Source organism: Cibotium barometz, chromosome 16 (assembly GCF_041138505.1).
Source record: "Cibotium barometz isolate CiBa-2024 chromosome 16, ASM4113850v1, whole genome shotgun sequence".
NCBI lineage: Eukaryota > Viridiplantae > Streptophyta > Polypodiopsida > Cyatheales > Cibotiaceae > Cibotium > Cibotium barometz.
The window spans coordinates 37,116,279-37,141,383 of NC_141061.1; the positions used below are offsets into that span (position 1 = coordinate 37,116,279).

General features: G+C 47.9%; 1 protein-coding gene across 8 annotated transcripts in view; it reads left to right on the plus strand.

The window, feature by feature from the left end:
- The window catches only part of LOC147630606 (uncharacterized), a 280,387-nt gene that overhangs the window by 90,370 nt on the left and 164,912 nt on the right, over positions 1 to 25,105 (plus strand). For 7 of the 8 annotated variants that reach the window (XM_086810544.1, XM_086810547.1, XM_086810550.1 and 4 more), the window contains exons 9-10: positions 17,502 to 17,678; positions 17,853 to 17,951. In XM_086810544.1, coding sequence (XP_086666670.1) covers positions 17,502 to 17,678; positions 17,853 to 17,951 — 276 coding nt within the window. The remainder of the gene's footprint in view (positions 1 to 17,501; positions 17,679 to 17,852; positions 17,952 to 25,105) is intronic. The other variant, XM_086810546.1, reaches the window with a different exon arrangement.

The window sequence follows — 25,105 nt, forward strand, 5'->3', positions numbered from 1 at the left end:
GCATCCGGGGAGACTCGGATGAGGTGATCTTACGACGCCAGGCCTTTCACACCACTTGGCGCTGCGGCCCGTTCTACACCCTACACACGGGATCCCCCCGTTAGCACTACAGCCACCTGTTTGGCTCTTCCCCCCCCCCTATTGTATGATTTAGCCGCTCAGTTCGTTATACTGATGCTTGTATTTTGCAGCACCTAGGGAGAGTCTCCCGGGCTGCCATGATGTATTCACTGCTCTTCTCTCTCTCAAGAGCAGGAGAGATCTTTTGTAGCCCTACGGGCGTTTTTATATAACTAATGAAAGGATCTTTTCTCGGAAAAAAAAAAAAAAGGCATAGAACCTGTGTCCGACATCTCCTGCAAAGCTGATGTGATCTCAGCCCCAATCTCATCCCAAAAAGTAATGAAAAAAGTAGGGGAGAGGCCATCCTCCCCTGGACACTTACCATGAGGTAAGGCATGAAGAGCATGACTGAACTCCTGCGTAGAACAAGGGGCATCCAGAGCGGCACACATCTCCTTAGTGATCAAATGTGGCAATGCTTTCCAAACCTTCCTTTGTGCCCTGTGTCTCAAATCAGAATGCGGCTCAGCACTAAGAAGCTGGCAATAGAAATCGGTGGCAATTTGTTTAACAATAAGAGGATCTGAGTGAAGAGTGCCATGTGAATCCTGCAACTGCCTGACACTATCTCTGGCATGAGATGGGCCGTGAGAAGCAAAGAAATGTTTGTTACATCTGCCACCCATCTATGTCCAAAAGGATTCTTGGGCATGGAAACGGTACTCCGCGCTCTGCTCAAGAGAGTGATGAAGTTCTGCTCTAACAGTACATAAAGAATCTGAAACCCATTGAGCATGAGGATGTTTCTCGTGCTCTTTCTGCAAGGCAGCCAATCTACGTCTAATAGCCCTTTCTAAGTCCAAGGCCTCTTGCCTCTTAGACAGGGCACATATGTGATAACACAGAGAGCAGAGGCCAGGCTTTGAGAGGCCTGTAAGAAGTCATGAGATCTCCAAATATCAAGCATACGAGGCGATAGCTCTGCATCTGAAAACAAATGATCAGGGATGCGTACATGGGGTGCTGATCCATGGCAATTCGGATCTCTAATACATAAAACCACTGGGCAATGATCCGATTTGGAGGTGCGTGTAGCAATGAAAGTATGTCCACCTCTGTCAAGCACCCAGTCATCCACATAAAATTTGTCTAACCGTGCATAGATACATCCTACATCTCTTCTCATGTTAGACCATGAATAAAGAAGAGCGGATGGAATCCTCAAGATGTCATTCTCATGCCAACAATCTCTACCATGAATGGAGAGTATAAACCTCTCCCAAGACGCTCTTTCAAGAGGATGCACCAAGCCCTCATGTCCACCTCTTTTAGCCGTTGGCATCTCAACCATGTTAAAATCCCCACCAATAATCCAATGGTCGGCAAGAGGCATCAATGTAGTGAGAGATTTCCAAAATGCAATCCTCTAACCTCTATTGTTAGGAGCATAGAGGTTGAGAATACCAATGCGTGCAGTACCCTGCATAAGAAGGATCCACTGCGCTCTCGCAAGGAAAATGACACCATGTCCAATGATGCAAGGCAAGATCAAAGTTGAAATAGAGATACAAAAACCACTCTTGGTACCAACAGCCGGTGACCAAAAGGTGTGTCCCGAGAGAAGCTTGCCTGATCTCCCACACTGACTAGCATCCAGTTTATGCTCTTGCAAGAGCAATATATCCATAGGTCCACCTATGAATGCATAATGAAGCTGGGTTTTTACAATTTGTTTCCGACGACGCGGGAAAAAACCCCCAAGACCCTGAATGTTCCAAGAGACAATCCTCTTAAAGACTCAGAGTAGGAACGACCAGATCTCGTGGTCGACGAAGGACCCCCTTTAGATGCGGAAGTACGTCTCGCATAGGTAAGGGAGGGAAAATCTGACGATGTAAACCTTACCTCTCTCTCCCACTCTGGGGAAAAGCGAGGGCTAGTCCTCAGAACTGGAAAGGTACCATGACAATGTGAATGTGAAACATCATCCTCAAGGGTGCAATCATCATGTAACTGTAATGCAGCATTCTCCTGTGAGGGATCCAGATCATGTGCCTGCAAGGCCTCATCCTCCAAAAAAGGATCAATATCCTGAGGCAAGAGCGTTAGGGTGCTCCACAGGGGGTGTGGGTGAAGGGGCAGGTACGGGGGTCCGAGGGTGCTTGCCATTCCTAACCACAACCCAACGCTGTGTGGTCTGCTGTGGCACAGGGGTAGCTGGAGTCTCGGCATCTGCAGAAGGCCTCTGATGGGCAGGACCACACCGCCTCCTAGCATGGCCCCTCGATCTGGGACAATCTCTAGCAATGTGACCCTGTCGACGACAAATCCGACACTGGTTAGGTCTGCCAACAATCGCCATCCTCTAGCGGAAATGAGATCCGTCAGGTCTCTGAAGCATAACATGATCATCAGTAATCGATGGATCAGGAACAAGCACAGTACACCATCAAGAGTGTTGGTAACGCCCGTGGAAGCTGAGGGCCTCTTGGTCCTAGGCAAACGTTTATTTAGTGAACCACTGTCTCATTAAGAAAAACAAATTATACATTCATAGAACTGGGACAACTACTACTCAATTTAGAAACAATGGTAAAACACTTCTAATTGCTGGAAGGAAAGGCCCCTGATTTCATGAGAATCTCGGAGGGATTGGAAAAGGGCTCTCCGGAAATAAACAAATAGCCAGAAAAAAATCCCAAGAGAAGAGCAACTGATTCCGAGCATGGTAGATAGTCCACAATGCCCAGAATCTAGTCCAATCAAGGAAGTCTGTATAGTCTGGTAGGGAAGGAGAGAGGCAATCAAAAAGCAAGAATATTCGATTGAAACGTCTCCTGGGAAAACGAGCCCAAAGATGTCGGGACAAATCATCAAGAAAATCCAGAGACTGTGAACAATACCAAAGAAGGCGAGGCACTGTCTCTGTGTAGGATGGGAGCACCGCCTACAAGAAGTAGTGGCAAAATGCCTTCATATCAAAAGAGATCCCACTGGGAATACACCAACCAGACATCTCCATAGAAATAGTCGTTGCTTGAGGGGCAATCCACTCTTCCAAATTCTTTTTAGTGCAGCTTTCCACCAAGCAAGAGATTTTGACATATGCGAGAGGCGATTTGCATGATCCTCAATCCATGGAGGTGGTAAGAGTAACCTATAAGCCTTGGCTGTAGACAAATTGGCAAAAGGTAGAGGAGTATATCGTGGAAGCTGCCTATTAAAACACCAATCTTGAAGTCTCTCAGTTTCCTCAAGCATTGGGACTGGCTGAAAGGGTTGCATCGTTTCTGAAATGACTCTCCAGATTGGCGTGTGATGCATCCCCAAGTTGCATTGTTTGACTGCACATGGAAAAGTGAGAACATAACCTTTTTCATCCACTACGTCACATACGTGACGAATTCCCAATGTATGCCTTTCTTGGTTTAGACAAAGTAAGCGGTGGATCAAATACCCTGCTCCAATGAATACTCTACAACAACAGTGAGTTTCCTCGATTTGGAGGCCTACCAGATCATTGTAAATAACACAATATAGCTTGCCAATCTCGAATGAGAGCAGTCGAATATGGAAAGCCTGGAATACGACCATGGAAATGCCCAAAGACATAATTGACGATCCAATGTCCATATGCATTTGTTTGGATGTTAGGGTTGACTTGCTCTAAAAATGAAGGTGGAAGAGGGGCTTTCCCTACTAGTATGTGATAATGAATATTAAGGACATTGAGCCCACCATGCATTTTAGGTGAACATTTAAGCTCTTGCCTTGGCAAACGTAACCCTTTTTCTATCCGCTTTGGTTTTCCACAGGTAGTCCATTGCTTTAAACATGAAATTGTCAACCTATTTGCTCGACCAAGGTAAGAGCCGAAGATAGAACTAGACATATGCAATAATTATTGATTGTACTATACGTAATCGCACTTGTAGAGGCCGTGTAGATAATTTGAAATATTCTATTTTAGAGTGCAATTTGGCCATCACCCATTGAGTCTCATCTTTGAAGGACAACTCCCAACCAATGGGATAACCAAGCTGCTTGACTATCTCAGGAGGATCTGACCCGGCCACAAAAGCTGATGCCAATCATAATCTTTCAAAGGAAGCAATTTTGATTTTTCAAAATCTACATGTAATCCTGCAGCCAAACCATAGAGGGACAGTGCTTTCATGAGAGTCCTCACATTAGCCTTTGTATTCTTGTGAAAAAAGGAGTCATCAGCATATGCCTGTACCACAAATTGTGTACCATCTGCCATAGAGAGACCATGTAGCTGCCCATCTCATGTCAATATGTCCATATAAAGGAGCATTGGGGGAGTCGCAATGGCATACAATAGTGCACTAAGCGGACATCTCCACCCAAAATGCATTTAGTTGATCTCTCTTGATAAAGCTAAAAGATGACATTTTTCTTTCTAGGCCCAAAGCCCATTCTTTTTTTTTTTAATTTTACCTTTTTTTTTCCGAGAAAAGATCCTTTCATTAGTTATCAAAAAAAAAAAAAAAACGCCCGCTGGGCTATAAAAACCCTCTCTTGCTCATAAGAAGGCAAAGCAGAGATCCAATCAAGGTAGCTAGGGAGACTCTCCCTAGGTGCAAAAAAGTACAAATATCAGTACAAATAACTGAGGGGCTATACCATACAATAAGAGGGGGAAAAACCAAACAGGTGGCCTGTAATGCCAGCGGGGGGTACCCGTGTGTAGGGTATAGAAGGGGCCGCTACGCCAAGTGGTGTGAAAGGCCTGGTGCCGCAAGATCGTCGCATCCGCGGATGCGGTCATACTGTCCTCGCAGGGTGTGGATCAACTCCTGCCAAATCCCCCGAACAGTCTCTGCTGGTGGCTCCAGTCTCCCCTCAAAGGCTCTGCAACATCGGGCTCTCCAGGTGAACCAGATGGTGAGGCTGCTGAGGAGCTCCCATCGTAGATCCCTCTCCTGTGTCCAGCCGGCGGAGGAGAAATCCGGTGAAGGAACAAGGCGAGGCTGGCCCCTAATAAATCTGATGGCTTGGCTGTCCTGCTCCGTCTCGTATCCCATGGCAGGCCCTGACGAAGTCGACCAAGCAGCGGCACCCCATGTATACATGCCCTCTGGAGAGAAGGGGGCCAAAATGCGCAGCATCCACAGCCAAATCTGCTGCGCCCGTGGACAGTCCCGTAGGCAGTGTCTCTGTGTCTCCAAAGGGTGGCCGCATCGGACGCAGGCCGCCGGAAGACCATTGTAGACAAGCCAGGTACCAACTGCAGAGCCCCTGTGGGCAACCAGCCACCCACTGGAAAGTCGAGATCCTGCGTGCCTGTCGACTAGCTCAGAGCCTGGTCCAAAAATCCTCTAGGAACTCCTGTGAGAGTCCCTGTAGCCGCCAATGCTCCGATGCAGCTGGAGAGACCATCCTCCTCGCAGTCAAAATATGTCTCTCCAACCGAACAGTGTACTGTAAAAAGGTGATCTCTGTGGCCTCGGGGGATGCATAAGGATCATGCCACTCGTACTCGCCAGGGTCCCATTGGAGCCGGGCCAAGCGACGCGCAGCATATGCCCATATGCACCAATCAGAGTCCACATTTGCAGGGTCTGGATCAATATGCCACTTCCGGGAAGCGGCGGCCAGTACCCGTATCCTCTGAAAGATGCACTCTGCAACCAAAGGCGACTCCGCCTCCACTCTCTGAAGTCTGCCCTCATCCTGGATCTCATAGTAGAGGCATCTACCATCCTCAATGCAAGCTCTGTCAGCAATCAAGATCTTCAACTGTGTAAAGGCTCCCATCCACCATGGGGCCGCTGGCTCAGAAGGCGTGAACCACTCCTCAGTGAGAGCCTCCTGGATGTCATCCCTCGCAATCAGCCCCCCTCTGAAGTGACTCGGCCTCTCCGCCTGGATCTCCTCCGGGAGACTGCAAAAGGCCTGCCAATCTCCAAAACTGCGTGTTGGGTGTGCCGCCAATAGTCCCCAGGCTAGATGAGGGCGAGAACCCAGCATATGACCCTGCTCTGTGCGTACCGGTGGGCTCCAGATGAGCGGCTGTCTGGCCCGCTCCTCGTCACAAGTAGGAGGTCTCTGAGAAAGCCCTGGTCTCAGCAGCTCCCAAGCTTGCAGGATGCTCAAGGCAAATCTGTCCTCCCATCCTCTACTGAGGCCTGTCCTCCTCATCTCTATGAAGATCCATCGTATCTCTGGTGCCCAAGTGTCCCCTGTTGGGGGAGCCCTAGCTTGCAGTCGCTGAAAAAGACGCTCCTTCCAAGGCTCAGCGCCTGGAAGCAGCCCCCTAACAATAAGCTTCCCCAATAGGGCTCTCCTCTGATCAACTGGATCTATAATGCCCAAGCCCCCCTGGGCCAGCGGAAGAGTAATAACTGCCCAAGCAACCTTAGCCCGGGCTGGTTGACCATCCCGCCCAAACCAAAGAAAGTTCCTGATCAGCCTCTGTACCTGGCTGATGCAAGAGCTCGAGAAGATCCAGCAAGACGTGATGTACCACATGGTCGCTAAAAGCACCTTATTTGTCACCACCACCCTCCCAGCCAAGGATAGCCGAGCTGTACTTCATTACAAAAGCTTCTTCCGAATGCTCAGAAGAAGCGGGGCGATCTGCTGCTCAGGTGACAAATCAAGTCCAATCTGACATCCCAAATACTGCACTGTTGTGCCAGGAGGAATCCATCTAAAACCCGGGTCTGGGCTCCATGCCGGAGTGGGAGCGCTACTGATCCAAAAAGGCCATTGTCTTGCGCCAATTGATCAATGCTCCCGAAGCTGCACCAAAAACCTGTAGCAACTGCTCTGCCCTCTGAAGATTGGCCTCCTGGCCATTCAAAAACAATCCCGTGTCATTAGCAAACTCAGAATCGAGCAGGTCCTCACCCCGGACTGGGAGCTGGAGTCCTCTCAAACCAACCTCCTCTGCCGTCAGATACATGCTCATAGCCTCAACAAAGAAGAGAAAAAGAAACGGGGCGAGAGGACACCCCTGACGGACTGATCTGGTCAACTCAAAACTTGGCCCCCGTCCTCTTGGGCCCAAAGCCCATTCTGTCCATAACTTGGGCTGTAAAATCCCAATGTACTGTATCAAATGCTTTAGCTATGTCCACCTGCATGATGAGAACATCCTGCTCCATATACTTGGCATATTCAATTCCAATATATACATTTGTTATATTGTCATTGATTTGTCTTCGGTTACAGATTGCTAGAATGGTAGAGTTCTTGTGAGGCTAGGAATAAGCCATACATAATAACAACCATCAAAACCGTATACACATAAACTACTATCAAAAATGAGCGAGCTCCTCGTACTGCCATTGCGCACCCACCACCTTGCTTGTGTTTGTCATTCACATCGCCCCCTCTCCTTGGTGACTGCCCGTCACCCAGCCCCTCCTTCATTGCTGCACATTTCTTCTCCTGTCCGCCATCCACTTTGCCCTCCTCTCTACGTATTTCTTCTCCTGCCTGCTATTTCTTCCCTTGCTCGCCATTCTCCTTGGTCCCTTCCTCTCTCTGTGCATTTTTCCTCTTGCCTTCCTTTCACCTCGCCTTGCTTGTCCACCTTGCTTTCAAGACCTTCTGTCAGCCTGCCCTCCTTGTCTTTGCCTACCCTGTTCGCCTCTACCTTCAAGATGATAACCAATCTTGAGTTTCTTGCTTACACGAAAACAATGCTATTGCAGGGGAGAACTCTGTCGTGCAGGCGCCTCCATTAATTGGCACAAATCACCAGGATTTTGGATTAGTGACTCTCCGTGTACAGATTGGGGTTTGGATGTGGGGTTTACTTGAATTGAGAGAGGATGCACTACCAGATATCTTTGCTGTCAGGTTGGCATTGACATGTCGCCTGCACAACAGCTCGCCCCTATGCTTGTGAGCATTGAAAGAAAAATTCAGCATTGGAGTAGCAGGAATCTTGATTTGGCCTCGCCTTGGTAGCTAAGAGAGAGAGAGAGAGAGAGGGGTCAAGGATGAAAAAAAATCTGCAGGTACCTTTCTGTCCCATGGTGGGCTCAGAAGTTTACTCCTCAGAGGTCAAGAAGATTGAAGTTTTAATGGAGAACTTCCGCCGTGCCATAGGACTTCGCATCAAAGAGAATAAGGAAGTTTACGAGGGTGAAGTAAGCTCTTTCAGGCTGATTAGTTTCCCCCCAAATTGTTGAGGCTGCAAGTACATGTATATGTAATTATTATTTACAATTTTGTTAAGAAACCTTCGGATTCAGTGCCTCACGTTATATCTATTCCTTGCCTTTGGGGCGATCCCATCATGCAGCGCGTGGAGTATTTAGGCCTTCCAAGTCAATGCTTCATTTGTAGGTAGATGGACATCTAGCTAGAGTTTGCCCTCGACGTTAGTCCACGAGACTGTCTCCGAGTGGTCCCCCCCCCCCCCCCCCGCGGGTCCCCTGTTCAGATCCTTACCAGGGGGCAGAGAGAGAGAGGCAGGTTCCCAGGCAATGCAGTATCAGGTTCCAACCGTCAGGTTCTGACCGTGGACGACCAAGTTATCGGAAAGTGGCGGACCGTTGGCTTGTGCCTGGGCCGTCAGCCGACCACCAGAGCTAAGGGTCATCGCCATGCGCGCCAGGCTCGCAGAGTACAGGAGGATTCGGTTCTGTTAGACAACCGTTTTGAGCATTTATCACAGCACCTACCCGTTGGCGATGGGCACGGAGCAAGCTCCTGCGGCCCCTCCGTTTTGGTGGCTGATTCCTCGTTGAGATTTCCCCCCGACCTCCAGAGCTAAGCGGCATCACCATGTGTGCTAGGTTGGCAGAGTACAAGAGGAGAACCATTTTGAGCATTTATCACAACACCTACCCGTTGGCGATGGGCCCCCTCCAATCACAGAGCGGACCCCTTCATTTTTTTCGGCTGATTTCCCGTCGGGATTCCCTCGGCGAGCCTCTCCCAGTAGCCTTCCTCTCCGATGCAGTGCCCCTCTTCGACGTTCCCCCCCCCCCCTCCCCCCCCCCCCCGGTCCTCCCCCGCCTGTACCCGCAACAGTTCCATCTGCCCCGTCCTCCTCATAAGAGCCCGCGCCCCCCCCCCCCCCCCCCCACCTCCTTCCGGCTGTGCATTGAACTCCCGTCGACCCCCAGCAGCCCCCGACCTGGAGCAGAGGCAGCCAACGAGCTTCGTTCGATGCTTGATTGACCGTTCCTCTGAGCTTGTTGAGATGATCATTGCTGCCACCCCGGAGAGGGCTCTCCCGCCAGAGTCACCAAGTGTGCGCCCCAGGATCTTGGGGCAGCCTGTGGATTATAGTTTCTTCCGATGTCTTTCGACGAAAGGGACAGATATGTTTGAGGAGAGTAGCTCTTATTCGGATGTGTGTGTTTTTTCACCACTTCAGGCCCTCTACACCAGAGATTGTTGCCATGATCTTCTCTTTTCCTTTGAGTGCAGCCTTGGGAACGAAGTGGGACTGAGACTCGGTGGTTGCTGTGCCATCCAGGGCCAGGCAGTTGAGCACTGCCATCATCTTCATGATCTTCGCATCACCGACGTACTCACCCATCTGTGGCCGTTGGCTAGGATGGAACTTGGAGGCTCAAGCCACAGAGACCAGGACGGGGAGATGGTGGCCTCCAGCCTGGAGGTGCTGCTTTTTGTGTTCATGCATACTTTTGTCACAGTACCTCTTCCCCCTTCTTACAGGTACCTCTATTGTTCAAGGTACCTCCATTGTGAACGATGAAGTCTGGAGTACGCATATTCTCGCGCTCAAACAGAGTGGCATCACATGGAGGACAGGATGAACGCCCACTTGGTGTGCCTTCGCCCTAGGACAGATTGTGATTATTCCCTGTCTAAACCCTCGCCCAAGACTCTTCAAGTGAAGGACAGTTCCACGAGTTTCGCCTCACACAGAGATTGACATGCGGATAGTTTCATGGAACATACAGGGTTTAGGAGGGCCTCAATACTTTTAGAGACGAGGTGTCCTCAGAGGAGAGCTTTAGAGAGCCACAACTAGGGGACCTATCGACATTCTTTTCCTCCAGGAGCATCACCTTTCTGAGGGGTGCACCCGTTGATGCGGGAAGATTTTACCAAGTAGGAGTCATACTTTTTGATCTCCATCCTTTAGCCCTTCAGGGACGCAGGGAGGAGTTTGTAATTCTGTCAGTGAGCAGCCTTTGCCGGCAGTCAGAGGCTCAGGAGTCATATTTCCGGGGCGACCAGAGTGGGTTACCATTTTGATTAGAAAGGATAGCGTTGGCTTCCTCAATGTTTATGCCCCGAACTCCGCTGTAGGTAGAGCCGTCTTTTGGAGCATAGTTCGGCAGGCCCTTCCCTAGGCTGACTTTTGGTGCATGGGTGGTGACTTCAACAGCATAGAGCCAGCAGAGGATAGCCTTGGAGGAGGCACGGCCACAGTCTCAGAAGCAGAGTACTCTGCCTGGGAGGAGATGATACTGGTACTTAGGGGACAGGACCCTTGGCATCTTCCAGAGTTTGAGTGTAGCCTCTTAGCTTCTCACGATTCGATAGGAGGAGCATTGGCCCCAACCTCTCTAGACTTGATAGGTTTTATGTTGATGAGTGGGCTTGTAGTAGCCATGGGGGCATGATTGGTATCTTGACAGGCACTACTTTTTTAGATCATGCCTCGGTTATTATGTCCCTAGAGGACCCTCGAAGGCATGACAGGCATGCAAACTCTAGGATTCCGCGTAGCCTCATTCAGGACCCCGAGATTTCCAAGAAGAGTAGATATGGGCGGGAATGGACTTTATCTCAGGCTTTGCTGCGTCCACATTGGTGGATGTGGGCCTAGGGGAGATCATTAGTTTCTTGCACGAGGCAGCCCAGAGCAGATTGGAGGAATTTTAGGAGCAGGAGAGGAGTCTGATGAGGGGTTTGGCCTCTTTACAACGACTTCAGGACAGTCCCTAGATAGCCCGTGGATTGAGAGTGAGCTTGCTGCTGCCCGCACGGAGATTAGATCCATTGAGGAGAGAAGGGTGGAGTACAGGTACCATGCCAGAGATTTATTTTGCACACAGGCTGGTGATAGAGTCACAGGGGATTTTGTTGAGATGGCTGGCCCCCATAGGAGGAGAGATGGTATTTACAGGTTTCATGGCCAAGATGGAGCGATTTTGATCCTCCCCATGAGAGCCATCGCCACTGATTTCTTCCAATCTCTTCTCATCGGTGCTCCATTATCCCCATAGGTGATGGACACCCACAAGAGGGTTTGGCGTCACACGAGAGGGTTAGGTGGCACACATGAGCTATTGTTTTTGATCCCCCTCTCTCTTTGGTCCTCCCTATTGACTCCATTCACTGCGGAGGAATTGGCGGAGGCATTGACGGCACTACCTAGAGGCAAATGCCCGGGGGCGGATGGGCTTTCAGTCTCTTTCTTTCTTTGTCATTGGAACCCCATGGAAGGCGGCCTTCAAGCTGTCTTCAATGAGATTATGCACAGGTGCCATGCGAGAGAGGCTTTCAGAGGGCTTAATACATTTGACTCCTAAGGAGGGTGGTGACAGATTGGAGGTCCGACAGTGGAGAGCCATCACTCTTCTAGGGACTGCCTATAATGTCTTGGCCAAGGCCATCAGCAGGAGACTCTAGCCTTTTCTCCCTGATTTGATTCATGACACTCAGACTGGCTTTGTTTAGGATCGGAGCATCCTGAACAACATCTTCACCTTTTGGGAGGCGAGTGCATCGGCCAAGATGCGGTGGCAGCAACAGTAGGATCTCATAGTGCTACTACTAAATTTTTGAGAAAGCTTATAATAAAGTGGATTGGAGCTTTCTGGAGGGCACAATGAGCCGGATGGGATTTCGCGCGGAGTGGATTCATGGGGTTTCAAGACTCTACCCTGCCTCGCACAGCCAGGTCCTCATTCACGGAGCCCATGGCGACAGATTTTCCCTTTACCGCTCGGTACGACAGGGCTGTCCTCTGGCACCGTAGCTCTTCCTAGTTGTCGCCAAGGCTATGAGCAATTTTCTCTCAACCTAGGAGACCGGACTTCAGGGTTTGCGGAAGACCTACTTGACTTAGAGTTTGCAGATGACACAGCATCTTACCTTTCAGGAGATGTGGGGAATCTCCAGAGATTCGCGGATGCGAGCACGACCTTTTGTTGCGCATCAGGAGCATTGATCAACTGGCATAAGTCGTGTGGTTTTTGGGTAGGCTCTGCACCCGCCTCGACTTGACGCGGAGTTGAGGCTTTCCAATGGATCCCAAGGGGCACTCGAGTTCGCCCCAACATGGAGCACCTACTACGAAATACTAGAAACAATGATAAAACACGTCCAACTAGGCCGTGGAAAGGTCTCCAAGAAAGTGGGCATCTTGGAGGGACTGGAGCAAGGAGAATCTGAAAAAGGCGAAAACATCCACCTAAGTGTCCAAACAAGTGAGGGTTGCGGGCATGGTATAAACTCCATAAGGCCCAATAACGGCATCAGGAAAAAAAGAGACCATAATCGAGGGTAGAGGGATATCTACCAAATAGCCAAAAGCACCTGCCAAAGGAAAGGCTGGGAAACTGGGCATGGAGAAGACTATCAAACAAGCGAGGAAATATCGAGCGGTAGGACAAGCCCTAAGAAGATGCAGGACCATCTCGCGTGGATGCAAACAGGTAGCGCAAACTGAGGAAAAATACGTCGGGCAGCTAGCACACCCACTGGGAGGGCTCCCACTAGACATCTTGCCACAGAATGACCTGCTGCTTGAGGGGAAGCTTATTTTTCCATATACGATGAAGACATGTTTTCCACCACCTAAGCGGCCTATCCAAATGCTAAAAATGATTGCCATGCTCCTGAATCCATGGTTGCGGAAGAAGAAGATACTAGGCTTTTTTGGCACATAGATTGGCAAGAGAGAAAGTGGAATAACTTGGTAGCCCCCGATCAAATGTCCAATCAAGCAGTGGAAGAGGAGAAAACAGGCGAGGCACCGACTGGAAGGGTTGTAGCAACTCAGCGATAGCATGCGCCATATGGGCCGGTGATGCATCCCCAGATGAAACCGTGTCCGGGATGTGGAAAAGAGTGTGTGCAACCACTGTCATCCACTACATTATCTACTAGAGAAATGCCCGAGCGATGTAGAAAATAAGCCTTATGAGGCTGAGAAAGTGCCAAGGGAATCAAAGACCTGACTCCAGTGTAGACTCTGTTGACGAAGCGAGTTGCCCGGATATGAAGGGCATACAGACCAAGATAAATGTGGCAAAAGCTGCTGCCATTTGGAAAGCAAACGGGTAGAAAAAGGACAGCCAGGAATGCGGCCTTGAAAATGTTCGAAAATAACATCCGGGATAGCTTGTGTCCAATGCCCAAATGGTGGTGTCTTGAGAGAGGCAAACAAGTGAGAAAGCATGAGTGTCTAGGGCTGACGTTGTTCCAAGAAGTAGGCAAGAGCATGGCCTTGCAAGCAAGCACATGAATATGTATGTTGAGGATGTTCAAGCCCCCATGCATATGCAAACATAACTGCATTTGAGAAGATGCACCGCCTTAAGGTCAGTTTTGGTACGCCAAAGACATTCTATCGCTCTGGACATAAACTGTTGAATGTCCGAAGAGGACCAAGGAATGAGTGGAAGATGAAATTGCACATTAGCCATAATGATGGACTGGACAATCCGAAGCCGAACATGAAGTGGCCAAGCTGAAGTAAAGCTTTTGAAGCACCCACCGTCTCTCATGTGCCAAGGAAATGTGCCAACCAATGGGGTACCCCAAATGCCGCACCACATGATCAGGAGGGAGCAAGAGGCCCGGCCACAAGAAATGATGCCAGTCACGCTCATGCAAAGGTAGGTGTTTTTATTTTGCAAAGTTAATTTTTAACCTTGCCGCCAAACTATACAGATCAAGGGCTTTCATAAGCTGCTGAAGATTTGACTGAGAATTACGCAAGAAGAAAAAGGAGTCATCAATATAAGCTTGGCTAACAAAAGGCCTTCCCCCAAGAATAGCAATGCCATGCAAGCGTTGTTCCGAAACCAAAGCATCCATGCATAGCAGTAGCGGACGAGTGGCGATAGCATATAGCAAGGCACTGAGAGGAAAGCCTTACCAGACGGAGCGGCCCAATGTCCAGGAGGAGGAGAGAGCATCAGCCAATAGCCAATGGGAAGAACTATTTGTTGGAGAAATCATAGTCAAAGAGTGTGTTCTAGTGTGTACTAGGAACTAGTTTATGAGTCTGTGTGAGAGAGTGCCACGTGTCACTTTGAGAGTTACCCCATAAGCATATGGTACTTGAGTGTGTGTGTTCACTCTAAAAGATTGATGTATTTTGTTGTGTGTCACATCAATCAAATCAAGCTATCTTGGTCTACATGTAAGTACTTTTTCATTGTTTTTATTTCCTTTCATTTTTATTTCATTATGTTTGCTATCTTTCCTTTCTGCACCTAGAGTTAGCTTGCTCTCCTGCTCCAACACCATTCACATAGAGCCAATGCACCACATGTTGCATGCGACGACCGAAGCCCAACTGGGCGAGAACAGCTGCAGTTAAATCCCATCGAACGGTATCAAAAGCTTTCTCAATGTCTACCTGCATGATGAGAACATCCTAACCAGTGTATTTGGCATACTCTATCCCAATGTAAGTATTAGCAATATTATCAAGAATTTGCCGGTAGGGCACAAAACCATACTGGGCAGGGTGCAAACCAGCATACAAAATGTGGGACAGTCGGAGAATCAACATCTTAGAAACCAACTTATAAACCACTGGCATTAGAGTAATGGGACGCCTATCCGACAGACGTTCACACCGGTTTTTTAGGGAGTAAATGCAACAAACCATTTTTCCATGAGAGGCATGACACTAGAAAGTCAGGCATCATTAATCATGCACACTAAAACAAGGCTCAAATCATCCCAAAACTTAGTAAAGAACTCGACTGTATGCCCATCCCATCTTGGGGATCTCGAGCGACCCAATTGGGCCAAGGCAGCTGTCAACTTCTCATCAGTAAATGGCATCTCTAACAAATTTGCCTCATCTTTGGAGAGAATAGGATGCACTTGGCGTAAGAACAAATTCATATGAGGTGGAGGGTCCAGGAGCAGCAAACAAATTAGCAAAATACTGTTGGACAACACCATCAAGCTATTGCTTATTGTCAGTCCAAGTCCCATTGCACCCTATGAAGGGAATGCATACGTCGGGAAGTGTGGAGGCTTTTGAAAAAAGCCTTAGAGGAGCAGCCCTTATCCTGCAATGTTTTATGACGAGAACGGACTTGCCATTTGTGAAGTTTATGCATTTGTGAAGTTTATGTTTATCATTGTCACCCAAGCAATGATGTGCGGATTGAAGACAGGATTGCTCAGCGGCAGAAAGGGCACATTGCTGGCTAAGATCTGTAAGCTACTATAGTTGAGACTTAGCATTGACCACCCGAGTTCGTAAGCCTCCCATGTAGCATTTGCCATAGTCTCGGATAACATCCTGCATGCCCATGGAGAAACGATTCCATGCCCAGTCGGCATCAACAAAAACATGCAAAACAAGGTGATCAATAAGTCCATGTACCATGAACTAGAAGCAGTGATGCTTGAGATAACTATTATTAACCAGCAAGAGCCTCTTGCAAGGCAGTGGCAGATCCTACGGTGGGAGACCAAAATGCAACATCATACAAACCAGGAAATGATCCGACAAGCGCATCGAGAAATCCAAGCTCATTGCGCAGGTAAAAGCATCAAACTGCACTGCATTCAACATGTACCATCAGGTCCAATCGAGCCCAATAGCTAGTGAGAGCATTGTGATGGAAAGTATAGTAGTGCGACCTGGCATGAGATGCAGCCATAAATCACAAGCGTGTAAGGAATCAAGCATACGACCCCAAGCGTGACGTTCCCTTAAGAGCCTATGAGACTGATGCGTATTATTGTCCCCCAAAGCAGGTGCATTATTAAAATCCCCGCAAAGAAAAGAATGTCCCTTCCAAGGGTAGGCTGTCAAACGGTGCCACATTTCAGCTCGCATAGCAGAAGTTTGCAAGGCATAAACAGAGGCAAATCGGCTGCAGCTCATGATGTACAAGTAGAGCAACACCTGAGAAAGCATAAGAACCAACATAGAAAATCCGAAACCCAGCAAAATATCCTTCACAGCCCACCAAGGAGTGTTGATTGTGCTCCTGCAAACACACTATATGCGGCTTACTGCTATTAATGTAGTCTCACACTAGCCTCCATTTATTTACATGGCAGAGGCCCTGAACATTCTGCGTAATGCATTTGAGCGGTATATACATATGTACAAACTGCAAGAAAGTCCCACCACTCAACTCTCAACCTGCATGGCTACACTAGGCTGGGCCATGACTAACTGCTCATCAACATTAGCAAGCTGCGGAAGGTCAGAAGTAGGGGCATCATCAGGAATAGGAGTACCCGATAATGGATGCAATGAATCAGCTTCTCGAACCATTGCTGACCAAAGCCACCCCAGTCCAAATCCATCATTAGGCATAGACTCTGAGGAAGAAGTAGGAGTTTCGGTCCAATTCCTATTGACCACTGGCCTAGCCAGCAACACACACACACACGCACGCACGCACGCGTGCACGCACGCACACATGCCCCATACATACACACATGCACATACATGTTCACACACACATGATATGTATATATATGGTGTGCACTCTCATGTGGAAAATTTTTAAGATTCTCAAATTGTTTGAGGCTTCTAGCATAAATAGTATTGCTGCATTGGAATTTGACGTTTGTCTAAATGGATTTGTTGACCTGCTGCATATAGATTGAGAAAAACAATGCTCAAGACAAGGACAAATATGAATACATTCCATATCACAGGCTATCTAGTGGAGGAAACATTGATGCAGATCTTCACACACACACACACACACACACACACACACACACTTTTTTTTTTTTTGGTAAAACCAGTTGAAATTGCATTATATCATAAATGTACAAAAGGGTTTGACATCAAGAGGATGTCTGAACCCTAGAACTTAAAAACAGCAGTAAAAAAGTTCTATGCAAGATCAGGGCAGTGCTCAAGAAAAGAGCCTATGCCCTATCCATCAGAAACAGTAAAAGAAAAGCTGAACACAAGAAACATCCAAATCTTCCTCATGCACGGCATCATATAAGGACTGCCGCAACGAGGCTCGGAGGAACTCATAAGGGTGCTGAAGGGGTGAATTCAGATATGCATGATTTCGCTGTAGCTAGAGGGTCCATAAGGCCCCCCCCCCCCCACACACACACACGCCCCATACAGTGTACACACACACATGCACATACATGATATGTATATATATGGTGTGCACTCTCATGTGGGAAAATTTCAAGATTCTCAAATTGTTTGTGAGACTTCTAGCATAAATAGTATGGCTGCAGTGGAATTTTGACACTAAATGGATTTGTTGACCTGCTGCCTATAGATTGAGAAAAACAATGCTCAAGACAAGGACAAGTATGAAGACATTCCATATCACAGGCTATCTAGTGGAGGAAACATTGATGCAGATCTTCTTGATAGGTTTGTTGAGCGGTATCAAAGACTTCTGCCTGCTCCTTTTAAGACAAGACCGGGAAAAGGTTGTCGTAAAATGGTACAGGTTTGTTTCTTTTTTTCTCATAAAAACCCATTCACTTTGTTCTTCGAGTATAGTTCATTCAAAGAGTACATTATCAATGGTTGATTTTCACATGTTAATGGAAACATATGTTTTAAATCTTCTGAATCTTCCAAATTATTGTAGAAAAATGCATAACTCTTCTAGCTTTTATAGGACTTTTTTAAAGAATTGTTAAGGCCTATTAAAAACAATCTTCAAGAGTGGACAGAAACAGCAAGGTTTGGTGCAGCAAGGTTGTTGCAGGTCCTACTGGTAAGACTTCTACATTATCCTGCCAGGTTGATTTAAGCAAGTCAATTCTCTTTTTATCCAGGAAAAGATTCTTCCATTAGTAAAAAAAGAAAACATCTGCATAGGAGTAGATTAGAACCCTCTAAAGAGAGATTGTACAAAGAAGGTGGGGATGTAAGAGGACACAACGTGTAGTGTATGCACAAGAACACTTGCAAGAAATAGGATCTTTCATAGCACAACTTAAAACTCAAACTGCACAATAATAGAGATAAAGAACAATACTGTATTATTGATGTGATACAATAGATGGCAATGCCCATACCTCTGTGCTCATGTGAAAGGCAGCTTCGATGGCTGATACGGAAGTGCTGAGATGGAGTTTGTATGCTCGTAGAAGGAAGGGAGTAATCTCATAATGATGGGGCTAACCGTGTATCTATATAGGCCTGTATATGTGGGGCAGCCATGACGTGATTGTGTAGGTCCGCGGTCATCCACGGTCATAGTTGGTGCCACCATCGGCAGTGTTGACGGTGGCTCCTGAAGATGTACTAAAAGTTGTGTAGTATTTATTCCACCTCCCATGACCATCTGGCTGGTCTTGGGTCCTGTTTGGGCCCCACAATGTCAAGATAGGGTGTCCAAGGGTAAAGTCTACCTTCTCCATATGTGGACTGTTATGGGATAACGATCTACGGTAGCACGTAACCTATTTGGTAGTGTGTGGAATCTAATCTAGGCTGTCTCTAAGCCATCTGAGTCTGAGGCCAACATCCCGTGTGAATATGGGGATACTATGCTGTCACTAGTTGTCTTATTCCCTGATTAACTTTGTATTAACATCTCTTTTTAGTAATAAAGTCCATGGATTCGACAATGGACTATATAAGGCACTATTCCTGGGGTTTATGTGTGGCTCTAGGCAGTAGTGATACTATTCACAGGGCCTAGGTAATGAGTCACGAGTCGTACTATTCCCTGTGCTCATTTGGAATTCATTAGGTCAAGTTGGTAGTATTCTCAGATCTATGTCAAGTACAGGATCAAGTGGTATGATTCTCCGATCTTGTGATTAAGTGATATGATTCTAAGACCTTGTCAAATGAGCTTGTGGATGTTCAAGCTTTCAGAACGAGAGATTGTCTAGCATGTGTGTTTGCACTAGCATGAGTATACATGTGGATTTTGGGTGCCAGTGACTTAAGCAATGTTAGGTGCGAGTGACAAACGCAAAAGCTCAAGGTTATTACCAAGGTGTTACCACCATTTGGATAAGGAAGACCAAAAAAGGAGATGTTCTAGTGAACCTCGAAGAAAGATTCCCCATGGGAAAGTAAGAACGTTGGAGCTAGAGCAGCGCATGCTGGCACCCCCCCCTCCCCCTTTCTCGCGCCTTGCGCGTTCCTGTGCTGCCAGCTCTTGCCTTCGCCCTGCGCGAGCTTGCCTCCTGCCATGCCTTCGTCCCCCCACCTGAGTCCGCCATTTTTGCATAGTGGCCCTGCTTCCTCTGCCCACCGCCCTCTGTGCCTACCGTCCTCCTCTCATCGCCATTCTCCTGCTCTCTGCCCGCTGCATCGCCCGTCTATTGCCCTAGGTTTTGTGCACACTGCACCCTAGCTTTTATTTGTCCCGCATCCTCCTTTATCCTTTTTCCCCCTTCACTCCCATCCTAGCACCTCTTCCCGTTTTTTTGCCTCCCTCGGCTTGAAACCGGCCTTCAGAAATGTGACGGGCGGTGGAACAAACACTCGCACACAAAACACTTCATGACCCATGGGATCCTGAAAAAGGAAAACAAACAGGGGAGCTAGAATGCTCCTGCAAAGAGTACAAGGACACCGATTGGCCCCAAACCGCAGTGGTGCCCCTTACAACTTGTCGAATCCTTTACCTATAGGATCCCTTTTAGCTTTTCACCCAGGACTTTCCAAATAAGAACTCTCGCTTAGTACAGCAAAGCATTCTATAGAGAAGGCACACCTGTACGACACCTCCTTGCTTGAAAAGGTGGAACAAGCTTTTAGAACTACTACTAAATCATGCCCATCTGGTTCCGCTCCCAATTCTCGCATTTGCTGATACAACTCAATGGCCTGTTGATTCTTGCCTAGCCTAGCATGTGCGGAAATAAGTGCACTCCACAAAAAGACACTTTGTGTGGGCAGTTTCCTAAAAGCTTGTAATGCTTCCCATAAACTCCCACACAAAAGGTACATGTGAACCAAGTGGCTTGCCAAATGGAAATCTGTGTCATACCCAACTCTAATTATCAGGCAATGCACTTTCCTACCTGCTGCATGGTCTGCTTTGTCCATACACTTCTGTAGAAGACACAACAAATTTTTTTTAAACACATACAGTCCACTTTGATCCATACTTGATCGTACGGATCCGTACGGTGCGATTCGTACGTACGGCCAGATCCGTACGACGTACGGAACTAAGCATGCATGTAACCTCGAGAAAACTGTAACCTGTTCACATACAAAGACATGCTTTCCACATGCAACCAAAGACCTGTATCTGATAAACCATAGACCTGTATCCATAAACCATAGGCCTGTTTCCTCGATACCAAAGTCCTGTTTCTTCTCGAAAGACCAATGTCCTGTTTCCATGACATATATACCATCCAAGCACGATGCCAGAAACCCATAGACCTGCTTCTATCATGTTGGTCTAAACCTGTCCAGTCTGGCTGTCGAGATGCCTCAGCGATGCGGTCTGCTCCTCCATGATGCAAGAAAACCCGCCTGGCTGTCACATACAAGTAACCTGCTCCACGTCCACCAGTACCTGGCCAAATTCACTACTGTGTGCCCATCCTCTGCACCGCTTTCCCACACTTGGCGTCCACCTGACTGTCCAACTGACTGTCCGACTGGCTGACGTTTGCTTGGCTGCCCACCTGTTTGGTTGATGGTTGCTGGCAGCCTGTTTGGTGTCCTGTTGCTGGCAACATCCCATCTGGTGCCTAGAGCTACTCACTGCCTGCCTGACAGCACCCAGCAGCAACCAATGGCAATAGCAGCAACATCACCCTGTGGCGGCAGCAGCAGCACGTAGCAGCGGCCAACTGCAGCGACAGTGGCAACAGCAGCATCAGCAGATGGCGCCAGCAGCATACCTGGCGGTCAGCACTAGCAGATGGCGCCAGCGGCAGCGGCAGCAGCACCTCATGCGCAGCAGCAGCAGCACCTTAGCAGCATCTCCTGCTGGCGGCGGCATCAACAGCAGGAGTCGCCTGTGGCTCCTGCGCAATAGCTTCACACGCCACCTTGTGGCCATATGTGCAGCAACGGCAGTGCCCATGCGCAGCAGCGCTTAGTGACAGCTGCACCCCAGGGATGCGCCGGTGAAGACCATCCGGCGACCAGCACATGACCACCTCCCCTTCAACTCGCCACCCTTCGATTTAAATAGAAGCGATGCGCTTTTTTTCTCAAAAACGCCAAAAGCAAGGGTTAAAAAGAAAAACGCATGCTTTTCAAGAAATAATAAGCCTTTAAATCATCTAAGGTTATCAAGCCTTATAAATTAAAGTTCCTTTTTTGTCCCCTTTTCACACTTGGGCTGGCCACCAACATGGGTTTCCTTTTCACATTCAACTGATGCCTGTCCACACTGTGCGTCCCATGTCTGTGCCCGTGCCCACCTGCTTGTTGTCCAGAGGGAAAAACACAAGGTCGTAACATACCCCCCTCTTGAAAAATAGCAAGCATCCTCGATTGCACTCAATAACACAGTAAGCATCCAAAAGATTCCCCATATGACCAAAGCAATGCCCCTCCAGTGCATCTTGGTGATGAAACAATCATCCTGAACAATAAGGTGAAACCGTCACGTCAAAGTGACAAACAACTCTTGCTTGTTCCTTCAGAACCTACAGCAAAAGTCTAAAACCAAGTGGAAACACGTAACCTGTGTTAGCCAAAAACAAAACCATGCATCATTCTACATATGACAAACATATGCACGACACATATATTTATTCGCAAACAATATGCTCTTCAAGATGCTATACCCACTCCAAAATAACAGTCTTAGGGTTTCTCTAGCCTTACACCCATGTATATCCCGCAGGACCCACGACTGATGGTACACATGAGCATATGAAAGCACTCAATGTATCTTAACTATACATCCACGAAGTACTTCCCACTGCTCACACTCAGTGATACACCATGAACATGGTAAAGTACTTGATGTATCATACCAACATACATGCATCCCATCCCGCAAGGGTACCAGGATCCAATGGCACCAGAATACAATAATACCTTAGAAAGTGTATGCATACATGCACAAATAGAGTTCGATCCATATATCTGTGAAGCAAACTAACTCTAGGATTGCTCGCAAGACTTATGCCCTCCATAAAGTCTCGAAGTGTTAGCTCAGGTTGCTGCAAACTTTGAGCTCAACGAAACCATGTCATTCCAAAGGAGACTAACTCCACAAATAGCATCATCTCAAAATCCAATTGACCAACACCCTGGTCAAGAACAACCAGAACCATATGACAGAGATCAACATCCCAATCTACCTCAGTCATACCTCAGTTCCAAAGGCAAAAACCATCCATAGTTGCAGTTATAGTTCATGGTGCGGCCGACTGTGAACCATACCCAACTTTACAATCTCATGTGACTAGTAGACAATATCATAGAAGTCCCATAAGCAGATGTACTGTTAGCCTCAGTACCTCGGGTGAATACAAAGATGTCACGAAGCGACTCCTAGATGAAAAACTGAGCCTGTCTGTAACAAGGGAGTGGAGGTGCTACCCCCCTCTTGAGCATCAGGCAATATTCGAGACCCATGCTCTGCTGAACCTGAATGAGTCGTCGCAGGAGTCGGCTCCAACTCAAAGGCGTCAAGATAAAGCTGCAATACTTGAGGTGAATCTGCTAAGTCACCCTCCTCCATCCACTTCGCATCCATCGGTGAATAGTTCTTTAGACTTCACAAGATAGCAACGGGAAACTTTACCTTGTACCTTTCTTTTCGTATGTGCCAGTATCTGCTCGGGAATAAGAACCTCATCAAGTTCCTCTGCTTTGGATTGAGCCTCATCTGATACATCCACAGGCACCCAAAACCTGCTTGCACTCCACCCAACTGGTAAGCACAAGTCCCTAATGAAGCATAGTAGATCACCACTGCTAAACATAGAAAAAAGCTGCCTTCCGAACCCATGAAGCCTCCGTGAAGATACCACTGGTGACAAAATGTCGAAAGCCATAGCTTTCAACCCATCTCTTGCACCATAACTTTTCAACTGCTTTGTTCCTGGCTCACTACTTCTTGTCCTTGGTGTCTTTTCTCCTGAGCTTCATCTTTAGCTTTTGCTCTTCACCTTATACATGCAAAGACACACAATCCTACAATGTCTCCTGTACTTCCTTTTCACTTTCCTCATGTAGAAGCTGTGACAACCACGGGCTCGCCTCCTTGAGAAAGTGGACGATATCCCGGCAATGGAACCATGAAACCGGCCTTCACAAATCTGACGGGCGGTGGAACAAACACTCGCACACAAAACACTTCATCACCCATGGGATCCTGAAAAAGGAAAACAAACAGGGGAGCTAGAATGCTCCTGCAAAATAGTACAAGGACACCGATTGGCCCCAAAACGCAGTGGCGTCCCTTGCGGTATTTCTTTACTTGATCAAAAATAAGTACATAGTACAACTTGTCGAATCCTTTACCAATAGGATCCCTTTTAGCTTTTCACCCAAGACTTTTCAAATAAGAACTCTCGCTTAGTACAGCAAAGCATTCTATAGAGAAGGCACCTGTACGACACCTCCCTGCTTGAAAAGGTCTTCTCCATCTCAACCATGGATCCCCACGAACCCTTTCCCAAACAGCAATAGGGCTGTACCAAACCACATGTCCTTCCTATAGTCAGAGCCTGCATGTAACCTCCAGAAAACTATAACCTATCCACATGAATCCAAAGACATGCTTTCCACATGAAACCAAAGACTTGTATCTGATAAACCATACACCTATATCCATAAACCATATGCCTGTTTCCTCGATACCAAAGTCCTGTTTCTTCTCGAAAGACCAGTGTCCTATTTCCATGACTGATATACCATCCAAGCACAATGCCAAAAACCCATAGATCTGCTTCTATCATGCTGGTCTAAACCTGTCCAGCCTGGCTGTGGAGATGCGTCAATGATGTGGTCTGCTCCATGATGCAAGAAAACCCGCCTGGCTGTCACATACAAGTAACCTACTCCACGTCCACCAGTACCTGGCGAAATTCACTACTGTGTGCCCATCCTCTGCACCTCTTTCCCACACCTGGCGTCCACCTGACTGTCCAACTGAGTGTCCGACTCTGGCTGACGTTTGCCCGGTAGCGGCAGCAGATGACAGTAGCGGCAGCAGCACCTCATGCACAGCAGCAGCAGCACCTTAGCAGCGGCGGCAGCAGCTCCTGCTGGCGGCGGCAATAGCAGCAGCAGTCGCCTGTGGTTCTTGCGCAACAGCTTCACCCGCCACTTGGTGGCCATATGTGCAGCAACGGCAGCGCCCATGCACAGCAGTGCTTAGTGGCAGCTGCACTCTAGGGATGCGCCCGTGAAGACCATCTGGCGACCAGCACACGACCACCTCCCCTTCAACTTGCCACCCTTTGATTTAAATAGAAGTGATGCGCTTTTTTTCTCAAAGAAAATTCCAAAAGCAAGGATTAAAAAGAAAAACGCATGCTTTTCAAGAAATAATAAGCCTTTAAATTATCTAAGGTTATTAAGCCCTATAAATTAAAGTTCATTTTTGTCCCCTTTTCACACTTGGGCTGGCCACCAACATGGGTTTCCTTTTCACATTCAACTGATGCCTGTCCACACTGTGCGTCCCATGTCTGTGCCCGTGCCCGTGCCCACCTGCTTGTTGTCCTGAGGGAAAAATACAGGGTCGTAACACGGCCCTCCTATGACCCTTTCCTTTTTGCTTTGCCTCCTCTTTGTGCCTCCGCCCATCCTCCCCTTCAGCATTTTTGCAGGCGGTTTTCTGCTTTTGGATTGCTTCATTTTGACAGGTGTGGGCATCCTTTGGTCCTCACCGCTCCACGAGGACTCTATGGCAGCCACTTTGTCATCCCCGACCAAGCCGCCACACCCTGCCTCCTGTCCAAAGTGGACCTCCAG